At 39.0% G+C, this 24,249-nt stretch overlaps 2 protein-coding genes across 10 annotated transcripts in view; both read right to left on the bottom strand.

Annotated features, from left to right (window-relative positions):
• Positions 1-337: 337 nt before the first annotated feature.
• Positions 338-3,483, bottom strand: LOC148867410 (proline-rich receptor-like protein kinase PERK3). 5 transcript variants are annotated; one of them, XM_088978261.1, is made up of 8 exons: positions 3,241-3,483; positions 2,929-3,127; positions 2,610-2,848; positions 1,985-2,111; positions 1,834-1,923; positions 1,512-1,732; positions 1,330-1,417; positions 338-789 (listed from the first exon to the last, which is right to left on the bottom strand). In XM_088978261.1, the coding sequence occupies exons 2-7, from the start codon at positions 3,080-3,082 to the stop codon at positions 1,346-1,348; spliced, it is 903 nt and encodes a 300-aa protein (XP_088834387.1). In that variant the 5' UTR covers positions 3,083-3,127; positions 3,241-3,483; the 3' UTR covers positions 338-789; positions 1,330-1,345. The 5 variants fall into 5 exon arrangements, with proteins under 5 accessions (XP_088834387.1, XP_088834383.1, XP_088834385.1 ...); XM_088978257.1 differs by having other exon boundaries at positions 1,330-1,462; positions 1,549-1,732; XM_088978259.1 differs by having other exon boundaries at positions 1,330-1,462; positions 1,549-1,732; positions 1,834-1,905.
• Positions 3,484-7,767: 4,284 nt separating this feature from the next.
• REV3 (recovery protein 3) overlaps positions 7,768-24,249 on the bottom strand; it is a 140,097-nt gene continuing 123,615 nt past the window's right edge. For 3 of the 5 annotated variants that reach the window (XM_088981490.1, XM_088981492.1, XM_088981493.1), the window contains 4 exons: positions 23,891-24,096; positions 14,976-15,279; positions 8,539-9,153; positions 7,768-8,223 (listed from right to left, as the gene is read on the bottom strand). In XM_088981490.1, coding sequence (XP_088837616.1) covers positions 8,050-8,223; positions 8,539-9,153; positions 14,976-15,279; positions 23,891-24,096 — 1,299 coding nt within the window. In that variant the 3' untranslated portion in view covers positions 7,768-8,049. The remainder of the gene's footprint in view (positions 8,224-8,538; positions 9,154-14,975; positions 15,280-23,890; positions 24,097-24,249) is intronic. The other 2 variants (XM_088981491.1, XR_016110871.1) reach the window with 2 other exon arrangements.

Raw genomic sequence — 24,249 nt, 5'->3', positions numbered from 1 at the left:
TAGAACCTTTATAAGATTTCTTTATAGATCCCTATCGTGTAGGTCTTTCAAGATTCCTTTTACTTGTTTTATCAATTCACTTATACTTGAATCAAGTCCTTAGCTTTGACATCCATTTTATTTCTTGCTATTAGTTTGATGTAAAATTGCTACTTTCAGTTTCAAAAGGGGTGTAAAATTCTTGATGTTGAAATATGCTACAATTTTTGTGGAAAAAAATATAAAACATTGATGCGCATTTATTACTACATTTTTGGTTGCAGTGAATTATCTCTGATTTCATAACTTTGATACTAACTGAACTATATTAGCCATCAATCATGAAGCTAAAAAGTCATATGTAAAAAAGCTTCCACATCGTTGAAAAATAATCAAATAGTAATTTGCATTCTTACCCTCAAGAGAAGCAATGAGTGATTGCTTTTATACACTCCAGGGGGAAATTAAACCAGAGCTAGCCTATAAGTAAATGACTACATTACATTCTTAGGATTTAGGCCTGTAAAAAACAAACACTTGGAACTGTTCATTTTAATTTCACCCTGAAGTAAATAATTGGCTCCCTAGAGTAACTGTAGCAGTTCCATCACCCATGACTGTTGTCAATGTCATCTCATTTTCTAGTATTCGTTCAAGCTCCAACATAACCATGTCCATCTTGGGTCGCCCTTTTCCAACTATGTTCATGCATTGAAACATCAACCTTGTCAAATTCTTCATTCCCTCTAAAGTGAAACAACTAGCTAGCCGATGGTCCACAAAATTGTTTGAATGCAGACATGATTTTACCTTCACAAAGAGGGGACTTAAATAGTAAGGAAGCAGAGAATAAAAGGCTGTATATGAATATTTTATAAGAATAAAGAGGTTACATGCAAATATGCTATAAATGAATATACAAACTTTTTAGCTGACCAAAAATAGAACCTAACTTGACTTTGGCTGCTGAATAATAGCAATGTGAAATTATGTTTTTTTTTTTTTTATTAGGATCAATTCTTAAATGGTGATGGAAAACCACTTTGCAAAGACTAGCAACAATTGCCTTTATTCTGGAACAAAACGATTTAAACATACCAATGAAGCAAATCGTTTTCCAAGCTCCAATTTCCAAGCATGTATTACTTGGGAGGGCATTTAGATGTCAAAGACAGTGCTGTAAGAGGTAATTCAATGTGTAGATTTCTGGTAGTCTTGTTTGCTTGGAGTTTTAAATTTTAATATGCTCTCTACGTAACTATAGTGTTTATTCTAGATTTCTACCACCAAATACTGAGCAATTTTGTTTAAGGAAAAAACTGAAAAAGTACATAGGGGATGCTTCTTTACCCACTGCATCAAGCTTTCATGGGATCCCAAGGAATTGATCTTTAACGTCTCTTGTCCTGTTATGAGCTCCAAAAGAAATATCCCAAAGCTGTACACATCACTCATTTCAGAGAATGTTCTTGATTCTCTTACCCTAACAAATAAACCCATAGTTAGTTGATCAAACAAAGGAAAAGACTCACATCAACTATATAATACGGATAGGGGAAATGAAGATACTCGGGATCTTGGAAAACATTGCCACCAGTTTGAGATGAAGAACTGGGATCTTCAATTCTTTCAAGTAGTTTTGAGATCCCTGCATCTGCAACTTTAGCAATGAAGTTTTCATCGACTAAGACGTTGGACATTCTGAAGTTCTTGTGTACAAAAGGAGGTATGAGACTATGCAAGTGGCATAAACCTGCACATTTTAAGGTTCTTTCCATAAACTTATTCTTTCTCCAATTCATCATTTTCTTGGCAAGGTAAGAAGAATCTTGGTCATATTTTATTAGGATCTACCTTTAGCTGCCCCTAGGGCTATGGATAGTCTTTGTTTGAACTCCAGTGTTGTTATTGATTCTTCTCCATTATCTGACAAACAAGAAAATACTAGCATACATGTATTAATGTGTCCTAACAGTATCAATAGGTTTTACAAATTGAGACTTACCATATATATGGCTGCTCAGACTGCCATTTGGTACATATTCAGAAACTAGCATTTGAGAACCATCTTCTTGGCAGAAACCTAGAAGAGTGACTATATTTCGGTGCTTGACCTCTGAAAGATGAAGTACCTGTTTGGTCACATAGATCATATCACTTCCCATGCCAAATCTTTGTATTCAGGTGAGTATATCTCAATGAACAATTTACAATTTTTAGCTCCACTTTTCAAACATTCAGAGATTTTATAAATTTGATGTGAAACACTCAATTCAGAGATGCCCATTCTTAATTATTTTAGTAATGCATGTAGGAACAGTGGCCCTTGACTGTGAAAAAGCAAACTAAAAAATGTCCAGAGTTTGTTCACACAACAAAGGATCCACAAGTTGACAGAGTCTGTGTGCCCAGAAGAACCTTGATCTTAATACATTTATCTAGAGTTCTGTTATGGGTCTAGGATCATGCTCGAGAGAGTTGAGAATAAGAGTTAAAATTTCTGAACTTAAAAGAAGAATGAAAAAAAGCAAGGAGAAGTTTTTAGTTTATTCAACAAGGAATGTCCACAAAATGTTAAATGCACATAGCATCTGATGAATTACATTTTACATGCAAGAGAGTGGGTATACCTCATTTACAAACTCTTGTCGAGGGGCACTCTGGCGCCTTTTGATTGCCACTATTGTCCCATCACTAAGTAAGCCTTTGTACACCAGACCAAAACTACCCTTTCCGATAAGATTGCCTTTACTGAAGTGCTTAGTTGCTTGCTCCAACTCTTCCAAAGTGAATTGCTTCACTCCCTGCACCTCAGGTATTGAAGTAGCTCCTTCAGAACTAAACCCATGTCTTCTATTTGATTCCACTGCTGATTCCAATAGAGAGAAGCAAATATTACTTGACACATGCATAGTAGAGTCTCCATTGACTTACACAAAACAGTCTTACCTACTGCAGACGGGTCTGAAGAGCTTGTCTCAGAATTCCTGTTCCGGTGCTTCTTACATTGTGACCTACAGAACCATATGAAACAAGTAACTGTCACAAAAAATGCAATCCCCCCTGTAGCACAAGCAACCATGGCTCCATATGGCCTGGACATCTGGCAGGAGCTTTACGTCTCTTTCCACAGACTCAAACATGGAACCTGCACAGTAAATGAGCCAAAGAAGTAAAATCAAATGGGTTGGCACAAAGCAATTATGGTGATGATACATTGAGAAAAGACCTGTAGAAAAACTGGAGTTCCATTTTTCATACCAGTAGCAGTGTCCCTGGGCAAACATGATCAATAGTCCTACCACCTCATGTGGTATGTGGGCTTTACGTTGCAACACTCAAGACTTGACTTGGGCACTACTTTTACGGCCAAATAAAACTTAAGGAAATTAGAAGACAACACACTGAACTTTGCAAATACCCCACTTTACTGTCCCATTTCCAGCATTTCCTCCAATATGATGCCAGAGAATCATCCCCTCTTGGAAAAACATCGCACTCTTCAGGAAATATATGGAAAATGACAAGCAACATATAAACTTTGTTGGGGACTTTGGGGTTGGAGGGGCCGGTTCCTAAAAAGTTAAAAGCATCCAAGTTCAATTATCTCTTAACATTATGTCATGCATTCTCTGACCATCACCAGTTTTGATCTAACCATATTTTACTTTCCAAATCGGTTCCCTAAAGACGATTACATAATGATTGGACCAGATTACTGGAACCCTAAGATGATTATTTGATTGGTGATAACAGAACAAGAAACCTTGTTTAAGTATTACTCGTACCCAGTACATTTGGATGCTTTTGGACGTGCAGAATGGACCGAGGCTACTACCACCACTCTATGGTATCGTTTATCCAAAATTCCAGACTGAAAAGAACATAATATCACCCAGCCCATGTGAGGTGATGCCTGATTTTACCTTGTGGCTGTGGCATGGACAGGGAGAAAAGTGACTTTAAATGTACTCTTATTTTAACTTTCTGAGGCATCATTATTGAAAGGGATCAATAGCAAATAAACAAATAAATGCTACTAGTGAGCCTCTCAATTTCAAATATTTTCTGTTCTTCAAAATTCAAATAAACAAGAAAAAAAAATCAAGTCTTTTCCTCTCAGAGTCTGCAGGGTCCACCCTTTTACCTTTTGTTCATCTGTATGGTAAGGGTGACTTGCCATTTCTGTATGAAGGGGTCCCTTTCACAAGTGGTGTCATGACAACCAACAAGACATCATAGAGTAAATTCAATCGAAACCCAGTTTCCAATTCTAGATCTTCTTGATTTTATAGCATGAAGGAAAGCAGGGTGAAGTTTCTTATTGAGCTGTTCATTTGTTCTCTTCTCCCTTGACCATTTATCTATCTTGTCTGCTTTTCCGAATGGTTCTCTTATTTCTGGGTTGTGCTGGAAAGCAGAGGGGATTGGTGTGAAGGGGCAATTTCATCTTCTGTAAATCTGACGTTTTGATGGAAAAGGCCTGTTGACAGACCTGCAACAGTAAGTTGGGAGATGAAAACAAGGTTTATAGGGAAATGTGGGTTTCTCAAACTGAGTTTTCCTTGTTTGGTTGTGTCTGGGCCCTTGGTAAAGTGGGGCACATTTTCCAGTTATTTTTCCAATTACCTCCGACGCTACCCCAGCCAAGCAGATCTATAGCTATTTTCAGGCCGTTTGATATGCTATTAGTCTGATCTGAGGCGTATGAACATGATTTGGGCAGATCCTCATTTTGATAAAGAGCAGACCCTAGCATGGATACATGTTTTAAAAGGTAAAAAAAACCCTATATTGATTTATTGAACTTTATCATTACAAACACTGGATTATTGGTCCTTGGGGAGGTATATCGCGCTTCCAGTTCATAAATGGTAAAGTCCAAAACACTCAGCCTCATATATTCACGTGTCGGAACTTTTTTTTTTTTATACAAAGGAAATAACAGAACTGGGCTATACGAACCCGGATCTCCTGCAAGCGAGCTCTGCACACATAGCATCCAGTTGCATATTGGAAATATTTTCATGAATGTTAAATTGATAGAGAGATGTTCTCAATACGTGGTTAGATTACCATGCTTTCAGAATTTGTATAGCGTTTTTGCTTTCAGGGAATCCCATTGCAGGCTATACAAGCTATAAGGATGGCAATTTTCCTGTCCTCCCTGGGAATGGAGATTGCCTTGGTGGGACCAGGGCAGGGGTGGGGATTGATAGTGATATCTAATTGGGGATGGGGATTGAATTCCTTGCCCTGCCCCGACCTCGATTCTGTATATTAAATATATACATTTGCAATATTATTTGTATTATATATCAAAATACACATATTTTAAAAATTCTTTATTTTAAGTAAATCTATTTTTTAAAAAGCATAAAGCTTTTAATTTAAAAATTTTGGAGATTTGAACCCTCAGGGATCGAGGATGGAGGTTGATTTTTATTCCGAGTAGGAACCAAGGTCAAGGATGGGAATATGATCCCCGCCCCATTGCCATTCCTACACAAGCCTGGGGTAACCCTACCCCAAGCATCGTTGGTAGGGCTGCAAGTCGGACCGGGTTAGGTTGGGTTGAGACCAACCCTAGCCCAACCCTAAGTTCTAAACCCCCAACCCTAACCCTAACCCTAACCCAACCCGGCCTTCAACCCGACCAACCCAACTCTAACCCTAACTAAATTCCTTCAACCCTAACCCAACCTGACCTAATCCAAAGTCAATTTCGGGTTGGGTTCGGCACGAGTTGGGCCCAACCCAACCTTCTTCCCATCCCTTAAAACCTCAGAATTTTTTGATTTTAGATCTTAACTCAACTTTCATTAGTACTTGTTTGTTGACAATTTTTTTTTGTTCTTTTGGCACAAATTTCAAAAAAAAACAAGTGTTATGACTTACGATAGATCTTTCTTGGGCGGCAAACAACATAGAGGAGATGAAGAATAAAATTTTCAAAAAACATAAATTAATGTTATTAAAGTTTTAGTCTTTCTAATTAGGATTAAGTGAAGTGATTATCTTAAAAGAAATACATGATACTATGTGGTGAAGGCTATACAAATATCATGCATCTAAACAAGTCAATGTATGTTATATACATATAACATATATTTATATATGGCATGTACTGTAGAATCGAGTTCGACTTGGATCGGGTTGCCTAAGGGGTCAACCCTAACCCAATCCGAAGTAAAGTCAGGTTCATGAATTTCAGCCCTAACCCGAATATCAACCTGACCCAACCCAACATTTTTGGGTTGGGTTAGGGTTGGTTCGGGCCAACCCGGCCCAAGTTGCAGCCTTATTCGTTGGAACAAATCAAACGAAAAAGGTGATTAACAGAGGAAAGGTCCGGATCATCATGACCCACATTTGTAAACCAAGATCTCCTTTGTTAAGCATCGATAATCAACAGGAAAGCACCTAGATGGAATGGTTCTAAGGGTTCGAAACTTCACGTTTTTGGTTGCCATCATTCTTCACGTCTCACAGTTTCCACTGTTGTCATTCTCAAGGCCAACAAATATGTGACTTCAATCCCTTCCCCTACCTCCCACAATATGATTAAATAGCCATACCAGTAGCTCAGGAAGATATGCACCTGATTATCTGTTCGGATCATCTGCTGATCAGTTCTGAACAACATAGTTATAGTAAAACAGTAAACTTTCATTTACCATAGTCAGTCTCACAAACCGAGAACCCTGTTTGGAAAAATCAAAAATGTTTTCCAGTCATTGAAACCCTAGGGCCGGTTGAGAATAATACTGGGGCATACCCACTATAAAGTTCTAACCAAGAAAGAGTATGATTTTGGATTTCTTAGCATCCAGCAGAAGATTTTAGATCATTCACGAGCCCGGCCACTTTTTTCAAATGGATTTTTTAGATGTAGGCAAGTAGGGTGTAGGCTCATGTGAATTTTGATCAGACCAAAGTGGGAAACGTATCATAAACACAACATTGTCATTTGAGATACAGTACAGGATCTAGGTACACTATTCGTAGCAGCTTAGGTGGTGATTGCTGAAACATGTGGCGTTGCTAATATTTCAGCTCAGCTTTTATCGTACTTGTTCGGAGAGAAAAGAAACAGTCATTATTAGGCTTTGTGTGTGCACCGCATCACTCTTTTTCTGGTCCCTGCCGCTCTGCAAGAGCCCTCTTTTTCTGCATTTTTCAATTGGGAATTCAAGCTTGGACAATTTAGTGTTACTAAGAGAGGAGTCTTTATGCACGATGGGATTTAGAGATGACAAAGTTTGTGGCACTGAAAGGGTGGCCTATCCGCCATCCTGTGGGCTGCTTATCTGATGTTGACCTTTTCCTGGATGTCCTGGGATTTAGAGCTGAAAAAGAAAATAGTATTTTCCTTTTTAAGTGGACCCATGCCCCATTATAAATTTATAATAAACTTGGGAATCGTATCTATTTGGGACCCTGAACTGAAGGCACTTGATGGTAAGCAAAGAAAAGAGAAATTTGAGTACAGGAGATAATCAGGTGATCTTTAGACATTTTTTACAACTTATAAATCCATAAGATTTTCCACTAACAAAACATACCATCATACTACTGAGACTAGAGATACTATTCTATGCATAAAGTCTATCAATTTCATTTTAATTGCATGCTCCCCACCAAAAGGATGGAAAACAAAATAATAAACAAGAGTCCTGCTTTAAATTTCATCACCCCAACACCCAAATATCAATTAAGCAGCGTTTAATGGCTTACTTAAAAAATCAACAATCATGGAAAGCCGTGACAGCCCACCCAAAAGGGCTTTTGAGATATGCAAAATCCCGAGTAGAAAGACGAGAAAATCATGTTATTTTGTCATTCCCTCTTATACAGTACATATATATATATACATGGCTTATATACATAATGTACTATTATGAACTATTACCATGTTTACATATACAACAGGCAATGGGTAAGGATTAGATAGCAATATGACCACTGAACAAAGACTGGATCAAGTGGGAAAAAAAGAACCTGGAATATAGACAAGGCAATTTATGCTTTTTTACTTTAAAATGAAATAGGCATTATCACACAGACGCTTCAGAACCATTCTACCATGCATTTTGGGTAGAACCCAGCCTCGTTTGCAACAGCAGAAAGAACCTTTAGTTCTTTCTGAACTTTCTGCCGCTCGTAGAACACTGGACATACTAGTGATGTGCACTTCACCCCACTTTCTACGATCCAATCCCCACCTCCGCAATGCTGACATATCTAAGAGGGCACGTAAAACCCATCACCACAGGATAATTATAAAAACCAATATTTTCACTCCACATGCATAAAGTAGAAAAGGAAAATGAAGATAATCTCTAGATCCTCGTCTTATTGACATTTCATCTGTTAGATGTGAGGCAAGTCTCTTATGACCACTTGATAAAAATGCAAGACTGTACATTGTCACTCAGAGTCACAGTGCTCCAGCTAGGTTTTAAAACACATTGCATTGGAATAATTTCCTAAGAACGAATCTATACCACTACAAACATAAAATGCCAAGTAGATTATGAGAATATATAACAAACTTACAGCAGCAAGGTGTTGGATTTCCCTCTCCAATTTTGATGTTCTACCAACTATTGCTGTTGCAACAGTGGGGCCCTTCTTAGAACAAGGCTCGCACAAATTGTTTGAAGCTTGGACCAACTCTCCACATAGGATACAGCGTTTTGAAAGATAATAATAATCTATTCTGGCTCGTTGTGGATTTGGTACATATGAATGGTTTTTAGCCAAAATTAACCCGTAAGGACGGGGCATCTCTGAAAACCAGCGGTTCAAGTCAGCCTTTACAAGTCCAAATACTCTCTGCAGTGCTGGGATTATCTGTTTGTTTATGTAATATAAATCATTCAATCTGAATGGAGAATCAATTGCTAGAATATCCATTGGATCTACAACCATATCAACAAGGCGTGCTCCAGGTTCACCATGGATTACAACATATGGTATTCTTTCTGCATAGCGGGGTTCAGCCCTGGGATCAACTTTCATTGCTTTGGTGGCAACAATTGCTGCCGGTGGAAGTGAAGAAGCCCTAGCACTGTAAGTACCTAGGCGAACCTCCTTTGCAAATACAAAATCCTGAAGAGACACTTTCCCACATAGAATTCTTGTCCATTGCCGCTGCAAATATGCTTTAACCTGTGAATAAATGGGACAAAAAAAATGCAAATACTAGTTAACATTTTGTGGAGTTGCATTGGAATGCAATAGATGCATATAATCTATGGCTCTATCTTAGATTATTGTAGAATAAAAAAGATTATGGAATAATAAAGAGGAAGTCATAGAATCTGAATGGAGATCCATGTCAGAAATGCCCAGATTGGATTCTATTATCTGATCCCTCAAATTGTCTCTTATCTCTTTTAATAACCCAAGTGAAAGAGTTATTAGGTAAGAACTCATTAAGTGGCACACATATTCTAGAGAAAGGAATGTACTATGCACATGTGTTGAAAGTCTTAAAGAATGCTGAAATATTAAAGGCAGCAGCAACAGCATCAACCCCTAAATTCTTCTTATAAATGTCTAACCCACTATTATATAGGGATGCAAATGGATCAAATCGGATTCGAATCAGGGTATATTTGAATCCGATTCGATTGGATCTGATAGGCCTCAATCTGAATAAAAATGCTATCGGATATTCAGATCTTTGGATCTGATTTGATCCGACTTGTTTTCTTTAAAAAATAATAAATTATTAAAAGAAAAAAAAATATACCAATTTAAATAAAAAAAAACAAAAAATAAAGTATTTTTTAATTATTTTCATCATATATATATACATGTTTTTTATAAAAAAATAAATAATATAACAAATTTAGAAAAATACAATAAAAATAGTATATTTATAAATAAATAAATAACAAATATATGTATAATATATATTTATATTTATAAATATATAACGCATCGGGTCGGATCTTCTTGGATCGGATAGGGGATGATCCGAATCCAATCAAATTTCTTATCGGATCATAGGATCCAATCCGAAGATCCGACAAGAGGTGATCCGAATTTGACCAAATAGGATCAGATCTCAGATCAGATCAGATCATGATCTGATCCATTTGCACCCCTACTATTATAACACCAGAATAAAAAGAAGACATAGGAATATAGGATGCAGCTTGGTGGAAGGATTAAAAGAAATAGATTAAAGAAAAATCAATAGGCAAGAGAAAATCCAGACAATAACAACATTTTCAGTATTGCCAAATTCAAGGAAAACTATAAATCTTGATTCAATAAGGGTCCTCTAACATGAGTTTTTTTTTTTTTTCCTTTTCTGTTCAATTAGATTCCATGAACACCAATACCTGACCTTGTATTTTTTTCCCTCTTTTTTATTGTTAACACGACCAAAGGGAATTAATCTGAGAAGTACAAGAATTTTGTATATAAATTGTTAGTTTGTGAGAAAGTGAAGAGACAAGAGGAACAACAATAGTCCAAATCTGTTAGGGTTGATCAATCTAATTAAACCAACCCAAAAAGAGAATATTTATATTAAAGAAATATGAATGGACAAATTTGTCCTTACAAAAGAATTAAAGAATCTGTACACTAATGTACAAGCCTACTAAATACAAGAAATAAAGATAAATTACATAACTACACTCCCAGTTGTCAAATGTTTTCCTCAACCATAGATGCCAGAGAATCACCTTTAACAAAAGAATCAACACCAGTAGTAGATTTCTTACTCCCATGTGCTACAACAGCAGTGTCGATTCCATAGGTTGATCCTTCCAGTTTTATAGGAATATCGTCTCTATCAGAGGCCACTTCAGCAAGAAAACAGCAGTCCAGGCACAAGGATATCAGAGAAAACCAAATTCGGCAATCAAGAACTCAAGTTGACAGTCCAAAAAGACAAGTTTTAAGACTGTCGAGTCTAAAATCTTTCAAATATGAATCTGAAGTCTGAATCAAACAAATGGGAAGCAAGAAAGCCCTAGGACGATACTAGATCTAGGGTTATAAGTTGATTGAGTCAGTCGATTGAGAGAAAACTGTGATTTACCAACACATCAGGCGTCTTTTCCAAGAACAATGAGGTATCTCATGCTGATCGAAATAGTCCTTAAAAATCTCCAAACCAGAAACTGAGTGTAGGGTTAAGAAAGCTTGAGAGAACCCTTCAATCTGGAGAGGAAATCCCAAATTGCAAGCTGATGTAGAAAGCCTGAAGTCCAAAGATGTGGCAGTCCAAAAAAGGAAACATACAGTATTGCCGCCCCAAGAAGATCAGAACTCCTTAAAAAACTTCACCAAATCATATGATATTTGTAGGTAGAATAGATCAGGTCTAGGCGACACCGAATCTGAAGTCCAAAGCTGTTGCAGTCCAAAAAGGAAACTGTACAGTGTTGCCGTCCCAAGAAGATCAGAACCCCTTTGAAAACTTCACCAAATCAGATGCTATTTGTAGGGAGAATAGATCAGGTCTAGGCGACACCAGATCTGAAGTTTGGCCTCGAACCAATGTCTCCCAAGAGAGATCTAATGAAATCTCTCCTGCTGGTTGCACAAAGAAGACTGAACAAAAAAGGGTTGATGAAAACAGCCATAATACGACAGGGTTACTGCTTCTAGTGAGGTTCAAGAGAGAGAAAATAGATCAGAGAGCAACCTGCTCTGATACCATGTCAACACTCTTGGCTGAATAGAGAAAAGAACAAGAATAATCTTAGAGATGTCAAGAATCATCAACCCCCACCTTAAAGAGTCTCTTATATATTAAAAGATATGTACAATTATAAGAATGCCCATATAGGGCTGAAAGAGAAAAGAAGAATAAAATGTATAAGTAATATACAACAAGGACTATACTAATAAGATACATCAAGTTACAGAGTCTCCACAGTTGCTGCCGGCCAGAAGAGATGAATAGATCTCTCTCCATACTTCTCTGATCTCAATGAAACTTTTAGGGGATGTAGAAGAGGACTAGATGACACTTCCTTTTAATTTTCACTGCAAACGGATGTCTTCCGAGAGAGATCCAATGAAATCTCTCTTGCTAGATGTGCAAAACACAGAAAACTGGTTCCTAGAATGATCAGAACAGTCCAGAACCAATCAACGATGAAGATAGCTCTCAAACAGATTAGAAGAACAAGTAATGGATCAGAGAACAGCTTGCTCTGGTACCATGTTAGTTTGTGAGAAAGTGAAGAAACAAGAGGAAGAACAATAGTCCAGATATGTTAGGGTTGATCAATTTGATCGAACCAACCCAAAAAAGAGAGTATTTATATTAAAGAAATATGAATGGACAAATCTGTCCTTACAAAAGAATTAAAGCAGCTATACACAAATGTAAACGCCTACTAAAATACAATGAAAGATAAAATTACATAACTACCCCCATCTTCTCTACATAAGCAAATCCTATGACTAGTGAAAACATGACTGGATTCCATAATATTCCATACCCCACCTTGTATTCGTGTAGGTTACACACCAATCAAATGCTTAGGGACCATTGCTAGGATTAATGGTAAAATCTTGGGCCAACAAGTGTGAGAACATGTTGGTTTGAGTCTGCCAACAGCCACTTCGTGAAAAACCCAAGACCCTAGATAACTACCACCAACATTGGGTAACGACCTTTTACAAACCAATCATATGATTAAAAATGCCCCCTCATTAAATTGAAACCTAGATTTGCACTACTCCCCATCCAAATGTCAATATTTGGGACTTTCAAGATATCAGAAAATAAGTTTGGTTATATCCCCAATATTTGGGAATTTGTGGATTCATCAAGGAACTTATTTTGTCCTCTAAAAAGAGGAGATACTTACTGCAAAGTGATAATGTACATATGGAAGTTATTGATCAAAAAATAAAAGTACATATAGAAATTAATTTCCCTAATGATTTTTTTAAAGATAAAAAGAAAAATTTTATTAAAATAAACAAGATAGGTGATAAACAATCACCTGAGAGAGAGAGACAAACTTGCAGACTCCACCCAAAAATTACCCCCAAGCATCGCCCCTAAGCTACAACTTAGACCCTTTGACCAAATTCATCACACAACACTACTCCAATCCTTAAAAAATCAGAAAAGACAAGAAAAACCCCATCTAAAACACCACCAAGAAACACACCAACCCTCAACCAATACAGAAGAACAGAATTACATAACAGCTTGAAAAGCTCAAGTGAGGTCTTCTTTACTTCCTTTTGTTGATCTCTTGGATTTTTTTCACCACTTTGTTGGGACCCACCCAAAAAAACCCTCTTTCAATCTAGAAAACACCTTGGAAACCTGAATTTGGTGATGATTCTTTTGGCTCCTGAAGTACCTAACTGCATTATTCTCAGCTTGTATGATACCAAACCTCCTCTAACCAGTCATTCAAACTGATGTATGATTCAAGTGTAACAATGGTTCATCTCTTATCATTATCATCATCATTGTCTAAGCTTTGTCTCAACCAAGGTTCAAAACATCTATACAGGATGATATGCCAGATGGGGCATATCGGCCTGTATCTTTAGCCACTTTTATTCTTTTACTTTTTTTTCCAAACCAATTCAAGGTGGTCGGTTTAAGGCCTGTCTACCCCGTGAAGTAAATCAGACCCCGAAACACATAGTATAGGGGTGTATTGGAGGGTCACTGATATGATACATATCGGCTGATACATGACGAAATTTTAATCCTTAGTCCCAACTATATGGGGTCAGCTACGTGAATCTTGTTTCACCATTCCTTTCAGTTTAGTGCCATATCCTCGTGATTATCAGATCTACACTGATTCATCTCTGAGTTTCCAAAATCATAGTTGTCAAGCTGGGTGCCTAGGCAACTAGGCACTTTTCAAAGAGCGCCTCGCCCAAACACCAAGAAAAAATATTTAAGTGCATGCTTAGGGACTGAAACACATATATAATATATAATATTTATTAAACAAAATAAATATAAAATATATAATATTTTATTGGTCGGTTTTAGATTTTATAATAGGACCTGTTGCATGTTATCATGTTTTTGTTGTGAGGAAAGTAAAAACAAAATAATCTTGGTTTCACTTTGACAAAAGAATCGAACTGAGGAAGAGGAGAGAACAACAGCCCTCCATCATTCCAACACAGTCCTCAAAGTCAAGGTGAGTTAATTAGTTTCCTCCTTCGTTTTGTTCTCTTTTTCCACTGGTTTAAAACAGTGGTTACGCCCCATTTTTCTCATCTTCCTTTTTGTTGGACTAAAACAGGGGCTCCACCCCATCCTTCTTTCCTTGTTGAATCATATTATTGGGACTAAAACAGGGGCTCCACCCCCTACTTTTGTTCTTAAATTTCTTGCATGTTTTCAACTTTTTTTCCCCTCATTATTAATGTCTGAAACAGGGGGCGAACAGGGGCTCCACCCCTTATTTTATTCTTCATATTCTTCTTTTATTTTAGTATTTTTTCACCAGCTTTTCTGGGTCTAGAACAGGGGCTCCGTCCCCTTCTTTTGTTCTTAACTTCTTGCATTTTTCAGCTGTTCTTTTGTTCTCATCATTGGTGTCTAAAACAGGGGCTCCACCCCTTCTTTTCTTCTTCATATTTCTTTTTTTATTTTAATTTATTTTCACCAGCTTTTCTGGGTCTAGAACAGGGGCTCCACCCCTTAACTTTTCTTCTTCATTTTCTTCTTTTATTTTAGTAAGTGTTCTCATCAAGAAACACAAGCACAAAAGTAAGTGCAGAATACATAAAACCAAAAAAACTAGTTTGGAAGGGGTAGAAATCCATCGGCTTCTTAATTTTAAATTCCATCGCCTAGGCGAGAGCTAGGTGCCTGGGCACTCCATCGTCACCTAGCCTCGCCTTGGAGACTCGAAAACTATGTTCAAAATCAAACACAAAAATCAAAAAGCTTCTCAAGTACAGCCTAATCTTTTACCTTTGAAAGTATATGTTATATGAAACAAGTAAAATGCAATCATTCTGACCTTCAAAATGTCCTGGTGTTGAAAAAAAAGCCTTAATGATTGTTCCAATGTCTTTGCAACTGCCCCACATGTATCTCTCCGTACTGTCTCGATACCTTTAGCATCAAATGTAGGCTCTGTTTGGTCTGGACTCTCATAGCTGTAACCAACGTAGCGCTTCTTAGTAAGGAGGAAACAGGGGTGATATACTTTCTCCATTTTCAAGGTGACTGGATGGGGATTCATAGCAGTAATGGTAGATGCAATCTCCTGCCCAATTCTGAAAGATTCTTTCACACTTCGTCCTTTGAGGAGAACAAACATGCTGCACATAATAGAATTATTTAAATATGAAAAATTCTAAACCTGCGGTAAAGTAGGAAAAGAAAACAAAGAGGAAGGGATAATGATAGGAATGCAGACGACACCATCTTTTTCTGGGAAGGAAACAATGAGGAAGTGGTGGAAAATCTGAAGGTGCTGCTGAATAGTTTTGTGGGAGCAACAGGGCTGAGGATAAATTAGACTAAAAGTGGAATTGTAGGGGTTAATTTGGAGGAAGGAGAACTAATAAGATTTGCTGAGATCTTGGGGTGTGAGATCAGAAGCTGTACTATCAGTTACCTAGGTCTACCTTTAGGAGGAAACCCTAGGTCAGTTGGGTTTTGGAAACCAGTTTTAGAAAGGTCCAATAGGAAGTTAGCCCTGTGGAAGAGGAATTATATTTCGTTGGGTGGAAGAATAACCTCGGTTAGAGCCACACTGGCAAACCTCCCCACCTATTTCCTTTCAACCTTTAGAATCCCTTCTAGGGTAGCAAGGTGCTTAGAGAAGTACATGAGAGATTTCCTTAGGGATCTGTAGAGAACACTGATGTGGGCCCCACGGCTGTGGTCCCCACTGTGTTCGTATGACAGCACATGTAATCTTTGTTAGTTATATCAGTGTTAGTTTGGTAGTTATTTCAGCTTATTATTGTTTTATTTGCCATGTAAGCATCAAGGGCATTTCTGCCTTTTTCTACAATTAGTGAACATAACATATAAATATTAAGAGTGGGGCGGCAGATTCAATCTATCTGTCCCTCTCCTTTCTAAACCCTTGTGTACTTCTGCTTCTCCTCCTTTTCTCCTTTTCTTCTTCTTCTTTTCTCCATCCGAAACCTTTTTGGATTCAAGACTGATTGTAGTCTTGATCGACTACTTGGTATCAGATCCTATCTAGGGTTTCTCATGTGTGTCTAGTCCAGCCGACCACATGAGAACTGTCTAGGGCTGGAAGCTTACAAAGAACTGTCCGTTGGCTGATTCTTGGAGGTTACCAGAAGGGTTTAGCAGCTGTCCGAAGGCTTGTAGAGCCTTGGAGAGTGTTGGTAATCAGGAAGAATCAGAGAAGGTTAAAAGGATCAATATTAGGGTTCAGGCCGAGATTGAAGGTGGTGATCAGAGTTTTCTGGGTAAGTTTTTATTTTTCCTTGAGGTCGTCATCAGTCAAAGATAGGTTGGACCTATCTAGGAGGAGCAGCTGAACTCTCCTTTATTTTCTCAGAGGCGATCAGGTTTTTCTGATATTTTTTAGGGTTTGTCATTAACCTTACGACCAGATTTGACTGTGAACCTATTTGGAAGGTGCGGCTGAGCACTGTTTATGCTCTCACAAAGGTTTCCTTAACCCTACGATCAAACCCTAAATCTGCTTCAGCATTACAGATTGTTTTCTAAATGGTTTCTAGACCTCTGTTTTGGATTCAAAGCCTGTTTTGGGGTGAGAACCTTTATTGGACTGCTTACATTCTGAACTGCTGATTGGTTTCAGATCAGATCCGAACTGAACTCATACAGAACTCTGACTGTGATCAGTTATTTATGTGTTGTTTTCTATTGCAGTAGCTCTAATAGTTCTTAATTACTGATTCTTAACCAAGAATGGAGTTCAAGAATCAGGGGGAAGGTGTTTTGGGAACAACAGTTCTGGTAATATGTCTGAGACTGCGTTTCAGATTAGAACTGTGAGATTTGACGGATCCAATTACTTAGAATGGGCCCAATCGGCCATGATGGTTAATGGGGGAAGAGGAAAACTTATCTACCTATTGGGAGATGTGAAAGAACCTTCCAAGGAGGACCCAATGCATACCAAGTGGGTTCAGGAGAACTACTTGGTTATGACATGGCTGTGCAACTCTATGCAGCCACATATCAGCCGAAATTATTTGTGGGCAAAAACAGCCAAGGAGATCTGGGATGTCATGAAAGAGACCTACTCCCAACCCCTTAGTGTTGCTAGAGCCTATGAATTGAAGTGTGAGGTAAATAACCTCAAACAATGAGAGAAACCAGTCTCTGTTTATTTCTCTACTTTGAAATCTCTGTGGCATGAAATTGACCATATGGAGACTCTTGAGTGGGAAAGTCCGAAAGATGAACAGACCCATAGAAAGCAAGTTGAGACCAATAGGGTGTTTGAATTCCTGGTTGGTCTGAATTCTGATTTGACATTGTGAAACAGCAGATACTGACAAGAGATAATGTGACCTTATCTCAAGCCTACTCTTTGGTGCATAGTGAAGAGACAAGGAGAAAAGTTATGATGCAATATCAGCCCTTCCCCCCAGCCCTAGCAGCAGTTAAACCTAAGTCTGGGGGTGATACGGAAAGGGACATGAAGAAGGAAGATAAGCAGGATCTAGTGTGTGAACATTGCAAGAAACCCAAGCATACTAAGATACATGTTGGAAGCTGCACCCTCATTTAGTCCCAACAAAACTAAGGAACAAAAGGGGTAATGCTCATATGGCAGTTAATACCCTTTCTGCATCCTCATCGGGCACAAAAGGCACACCCCTAGACAACTTAGTTGTTGTTTGGGCTGCCCTAATACAGTTGGAAAAGGAGGTTGGGAATTCAGCTCAGTCATCTCAGTCATCATCAGCCCCTGCCACATCAGCCTTTGCTCATTTAGGTACTCGGGCCTCAGCCTACCATGCTTCAACTCCAAGTAACACTGAACATTGTTGGGTAATAGACTCAGGTGCATCTGACCATATAACTAACTTGCCATCACTGTACACTACCTATCACTTATCTTCTGGTAGAGATAAAGTATCCATTGCTGATGGTTCCCTTGTTCCCATTTCTGGCAAGGGGGACATCAAGTTGTATGATACTATCTCCTTATCCTTAGTCTTGCATGGTCCTAAACTTGATACTAATTTACTTTCAGTCAGTAGTATTACAAAACACCAAAACTGTTCAGTAACCTTTTTCCTTGACCGATGTGTTTTTCAGGATTTGGAGACGAGGAAGGTGATTGGAACTTGCCGTGAGACAAATGGGATCTATCTGCTTGGAGAGAATTCTCATTGGAAAGAGCATGTGGATAAGAAGTCTTTTGTTTCTCAGTCTGTGAGTCCGGTTATGTTTTGGCATAATCGGTTAGGTCATTTATCATTTCGGTCTTTGAAGAGTCTGTTTCCTAATTTGTTTGAGTCTGTTGAGATGCCAAATTTGAGATGTGAGAGTTGTGAGCTTGCAAAGCATTGTAGAACATCTTATTCCTTAGTAATAAAAGAAGTAGTAATTCTTTTGATGTTGTGCACACCGATGTTTGGGGCCCGTATCACATACCTTCTATGGGAGGGTACAGATATTTCCTGTTGTTTGTTGATGACTATACCCGTTTTTCTTGGGTTTACCTTATGCGTTCTCGAGATGAGGCTCTCGCTCTGACCCAGACCTTTCATCAGATGATTTTAACCCAGTTCGGGGTCAAAATCAAAATCCTCAAATCTGATAATGCGAAAGAATACATTGCCAAGCCACTGGCCTCTCATCTACTTGATCATGGGGTTATTCACCAGAGCACTTGTCCTTGTACACCACAGCAAAATGGGGTTGCCGAGAGGAAGAATAGACACATTTTGGAGGTGGCTAGAAGCATTATGTTTACCTCCAATGTGCCTATCCGTTTTTGGGGTGATGCTATTCTCACAGCAGTGTATCTCATTAATCGGGTTCCCTCACGGGTTCTTGACATGAAACCTTCGTTTACCCTTCTATACCCAGATGAGGAATTATTTATTGTTCCCCTTAAAACCTTTGGTTGCACCTGCTTTGTTCAGATTCTTGGCCCTCATCATTCCAAATTTGACCCTAAGGCCTCCAAATGCATTTTTCTCGGTTATGCACAAACTCAAAAGGGTTATTGCTGCTATGAACTTATTTCCGGGAGAAGATGTCTCGATGGATGTCACTTTCTTTGAGGAGGTACCCTATTACCCTAAGGTTTCTCCTCAGGGGGAGAGTAGTGAGAATTTGGGCCTTTTTCCTCAGGGGGAGAGCAGTGAGAGTGGGGTTAACTCATCTGAGGTTCCTTTACCCATTCCATTGAGTGATGAGGGTTGTAATGAGGAGGGTTGTCAGAGGTGTCAGGAGTTGAAAGTCTATCACAGGCGATGGAGGCAAGTTGATTTCGGTCATCAGCAGTCCAGGCCAGCCCCAGTTCCTTCTGCGGATCCAGATCCAAGTACTGCAGTCCCCTTGTCAGATCCAAGTCTCACTGAGATACCTTCCACTACTGCTACTTCCCTTTCTTCGGATGACCTTGACCTCCCCATTGCAGTCCGTAAAGGGAAACGACGCTACAGCACATCCACAGCTCACTGCACCTCCCAGTTTCTATCCTATGATCGCCTGTCTCCCTCTAACAGGTCCTTTCTCACTTCCGTTGCTGATATTCCTATCCCCAGAACAGTGCAAGAAGCCTTTTCAGTTCCTGAGTGGAAAGATGCATTGAAGGTTGAAATGGATGCCTTTTTGAGAAATAATACTTGGGAGCTAGTTGACCAACCCAAAGGAAAGAAACCGATTGGATGTAGATGGGTATTTACTGTGAAACATAATGCTGATGGTTCCATTGAAAGGTATAAAGCCCGGTTGGTTGCAAAAGGATTTACTCAGACTTATGGTATAGACTACTTGGAGACTTTTGTCGCAGTAGCAAAGATGACCACTATTCGAGTTCTGTTAGCCCTTGCAGTGAGTTATTCTTGGCCTTTGTTCCAGATGAATATTAAAAATGCCTTTCTGAATGGAGACTTACAGGAAGAAGTCTACATGCAATTACCCCCTGAATTTTATGATGCAGAGACAGGTAAGAAGGTTTGCCGACTGAATAAAGCATTGTATGGACTAAAGCAGTCCCCTAGAGCTTGGTTTCATAGATTCAAACTAGCCCTTGGAAAATTCGGCTATGTACAAGCCCAATCAGACCATACATTGTTTGTTAAAAGAGTGAACTCTTCTTTAACCTTACTTGCTGTATATGTGGACGATATTGTAGTGACAGGGAATGATAATAGTGAGATTGAGTCCCTCAAACGACTCCTTCGTCAAGAGTTTGAGGTGAAAGATTTGGTGCACTACGATACTTTTTGGGTATTGAGGTTGCTAGATCTAAACATAGGATCTTTATTTCTCGAAGGAAGTATGTTCTAGATCTGTTAGCAGAAACTGGAAAGTTAGGTGTCAAGCCTGTACATACACCCATTGAACAGAATCACAAGATCAGTGCAGAGGGTGGAGATCCTCTTGAAGACAAAGCTATGTTCCAACGGTTGGTTGGAAAACTCCTATATTTTTGTCTCACACGACCAGACATCAGTTATGCAGCCAGTGTTGTCAGCCAGTACATGCATTCCCCTAGAACTACTCATCTCCTTGCAGTTGAGAGAATACTAGCATACTTGAAGAGATGTCCAGGTAGAGGTATATTGTTCAAGAATAATGATCACATGAAGGTAGAGGTCTATACAGTGCTGATGACAGGAGGTCTACCTCTGGATATTGTGCCTTTGTAGGAGGTAACCTTGTCTCTTGGAGGAGTAAGAAACAAAGTGTTGTTTCTCGCTCTAGTGCTGAAGCTGAATACAAATCGATGGCTAATGGAGTGGCTGAAGTCACTATTTGAAGAGTTGGGTATTGATTATGAGAAGCCTTTGATGCTATATTGTGAGAATCAGGTGGCTATTAATATAGCTCACAATCCGGTGTAGCATGACAGAACTAAACACATCGAAGTTGATTGACATTTTGTCAGAGAAAAGGGTCTCATTTCAAGAAGTGTGTCTCTCATATATCACCTCCAACATGCAGCTCACAGATTTTCTCACCAAGGCTGTTCCAAGGAAGAAGTTAGAGGCAGACCTATGCAAGTTGGGAATGACAAATATCTATTCCCAACTTGAGAGGGAGTGTAAAGAACACTGATGTGGGCCCCACGGATGTGGTCCTCACTGTGTTCGTATGACAGCGCATGTAATCTTTGTTAGTTATATCAATGTTTGTTGGTAGTTATTTCAGCTTATTATTGTTTTATTTGCCATGTAAGCATTAAGGGCATTTCTGCCTTTTTCTACAATTAGTGAACATAACATATAAATATTAAGAGTGGGGCGGCAGATTCAATCTATCTGTCCCTCTCCTTTCTAAACCCTTGTGCACTTCTGCTTCTCTTCCTTTTCTCCTTTTCTTCTTCTTCTTTTCTCCATCCGAAACCTTTTTGGATTCAAGACTGACCGCAGTCTTGATCGACTACTGAATCCAGGAGAGGAAAGGAAGGACCATTTGATCAAGAGGGAGCAGGTTAGCAAACCTAAGGAACAAGGGGGTTTAGGAATTGGGAACATCCTGATAAAGAACACAACTCTACTAGGTAAGTGGCTTTGCAGGTTTCCCTTTGAAAGTGACAAACTATGGCACAAAGTGATTGAGAGCATTCATGGGGTGGATGGAAATGGCTGGGATGCAAAAATTTCCCCTCACAATTCTTCAGCTTCTCCTTGGAAAGCAATTCATGAAACCTACCCTACTTTCCTCAATTCCATCCAATTCAATGTGGGACAAGGTAATAAAATCCTGTTTTGGGAAAACCTATGGGTAGTGGAAACCCCACTGAAAGACCAATTTCCTGATCTCTTGGCACTATCAAACCTCAAGGGGGAAGCTAAGTTCATGTTTGGAACACCGTGTCCAAATGGTGTGAATTGGAACTTGGGCTTCAGAAGGGGACTACGGGAAAATGAGTCAGTCTTTAATCCTATTGCTGGACCTTTTAAGGCAAATCCACTTGGACCATTCGCTGGAAGATTTTAGAATTTGGGTAGGCTCTCCAAACGGTCACTTTTCTTGCTCTTCTTTCTTTAGAGTACTTGTTTCCCCTAACCCCCTAGGTGGGGATTTCCCTGTGAAAGAAATTTGGTGCAAGCCTATTCCCCCGAAGATTCATGCCTTCTGTTGGGAAATATTTCTTGGTAGGGTAAACACTTGTGATATGCTACAAAAAAGGCCATACATTTGCCTTTCTCCTCATGTGTGCTCTTTGTGTAAGGAAAATGGTAATACCCTATCACATTTAATGATATCCTGTTGTTTTGTGCTTCAAATTTGGGAATTATTCTGTACTCTCTTTGGCTGCAAGTGGGATCCCCCTCAAGATGTGGTGGGACTCTTGAATTGTGACTTCTTGAGACAGCGAAAGAAAAGAGGGATGGTAATGTGGGAAGCAACAAAAGTAGCAATTTGTTGGGTAGTATGAGAAGAGAGGAATAGTAGGATTTTCTTGCAAAAAAGCAGAACAGTAGAGGAAGTGATTGATAGCATCAAGGTGAAAGTAGCTCATTGGGTAAAATCCTTGGTTAGCTTTCTTCTCAGTCACATTCTCAGAACCTGGTCTGAAGTAGCACAATCATCGAGAGTAAGAGATAAAGTAAGGCTGGAGTGGAAACCACCAGAAGGCACTAAAGTGAAACTGAATTTTGATGGGAGCTCCTTTGGAAATCCGGTCCTTTCAAGAGTAGGAGTATTCAGAAATTCTGAAAGGAGGATATTGGGTATGTTCTCAGGACCGGTTGGCACCGAAAACTCATTGAAGGCTGAACTTTTGGCATTACTACAAGGTTTAAAGCTAGCCAATCAGTTAGGATACAGGCATGTTGAGGTGAAAGGGGACTCAAAAGTAGTAATTTCCTAGGCAGAAAACAGCAGCCATACCCCATGGACGTTTACGCATGTGATTAAGGAAGTGGAGAAGATTGCAAAGGAGGTTGAGGTTGAATTTAAATGGGTCCGAAGGAGTGCAAATGGGCTAGCTGATTGTTTAGAAAAACAGGGGGCATTGAGACAGCAATTATTTTGGGCTGCACTGTAATGAGGGATAGAAAAGAGTGATTAAAAGGATCATCAGTCCCATCACCAAGTTGTATAAACTGTTTACAATATGAAATTTAAATAAAATACATGTTTACTGATAAAAAAGGGATAATTTATTGTTCACAGGCCATAACCACAATATACACATTAGATGGTGGACTGATCATTAAATGAATCTCATGCAAAGAATTTTCTCAAAGACAGAAGACCCAACAACCTGATCCTGACCACTAGATATATAGGCCTTTGCAGTGACTGAATCAAATTGTTGGCAACTCTTAGGAGAGAAATTTTAAAAAGGGCAGCCCAGTGCATGAAGCTCCCACCAATATGGGGTCTGGGGAGAGATAGATGTACACAGCCTTTCCCTGCACATACAGAGAGGCTGTTTACAAGATTTGGACCCTGGTTACCGAGGTTGCAATGGAGCAACCCAACCATTGCACCAAGGGACACCCTCTCTTAGGAAGAGCAATTTTGTGTACTCAAAACGAAGAGTTTTAACTGCATTAGCCCATGTCCCTGTAAAACTTAACTAATGCTGAATCCAAGCCTGCCTATGTTCCACACCAGCTTTCTAAAAGAGTAACTGATCAAAAGTTGCCATCGTCTGATAAGACAGGATTTCCATAGACTAATGTAGTTAACTGAACACATTGTAGATCACAAACTATGTTAGTCTATGCATCCTGAAAGCTTATCCACTAGTGAACAAGAGTTGGTTTTTACCTATCAGTATCGCCATAAATAACTCTAGCATTCCACTTGTCATGTGAATTTACAAATGCAATAGCAGTTTCCAATGTTCTTCGGCCACATTGCACAATACTATCAGCAAGTTCTGCACAAGGCATACGGCCACTAAAGCCAGCAGCTGTGTAACCGTAAGTGACATTTGCTATCAGCTTCAAAGCAAGCTGTCTTGCATTGAATATCTGGAGGAAAGGAAATGAACCAGTTATCATTTTTTATGCCATAACCAGCATATAAACAAAAACAGAACTTGACAAGGAGATATCTTTAATTGAACAACAATCATGAGGATAAATTGCAAAGTTCAAAACCCAGCTAATTCGTAAATAGAAAAG

The sequence above is a fragment of the Nelumbo lutea genome, chromosome 3 (genome assembly GCF_056320005.1).
Source record: "Nelumbo lutea isolate HS-2025 chromosome 3, American lotus-T2T, whole genome shotgun sequence".
Lineage (NCBI taxonomy): Eukaryota > Viridiplantae > Streptophyta > Magnoliopsida > Proteales > Nelumbonaceae > Nelumbo > Nelumbo lutea.
The sequence above is the reverse complement of the archived record's forward strand: the minus strand, read 5'-3'. Positions and strand labels throughout refer to the sequence as shown.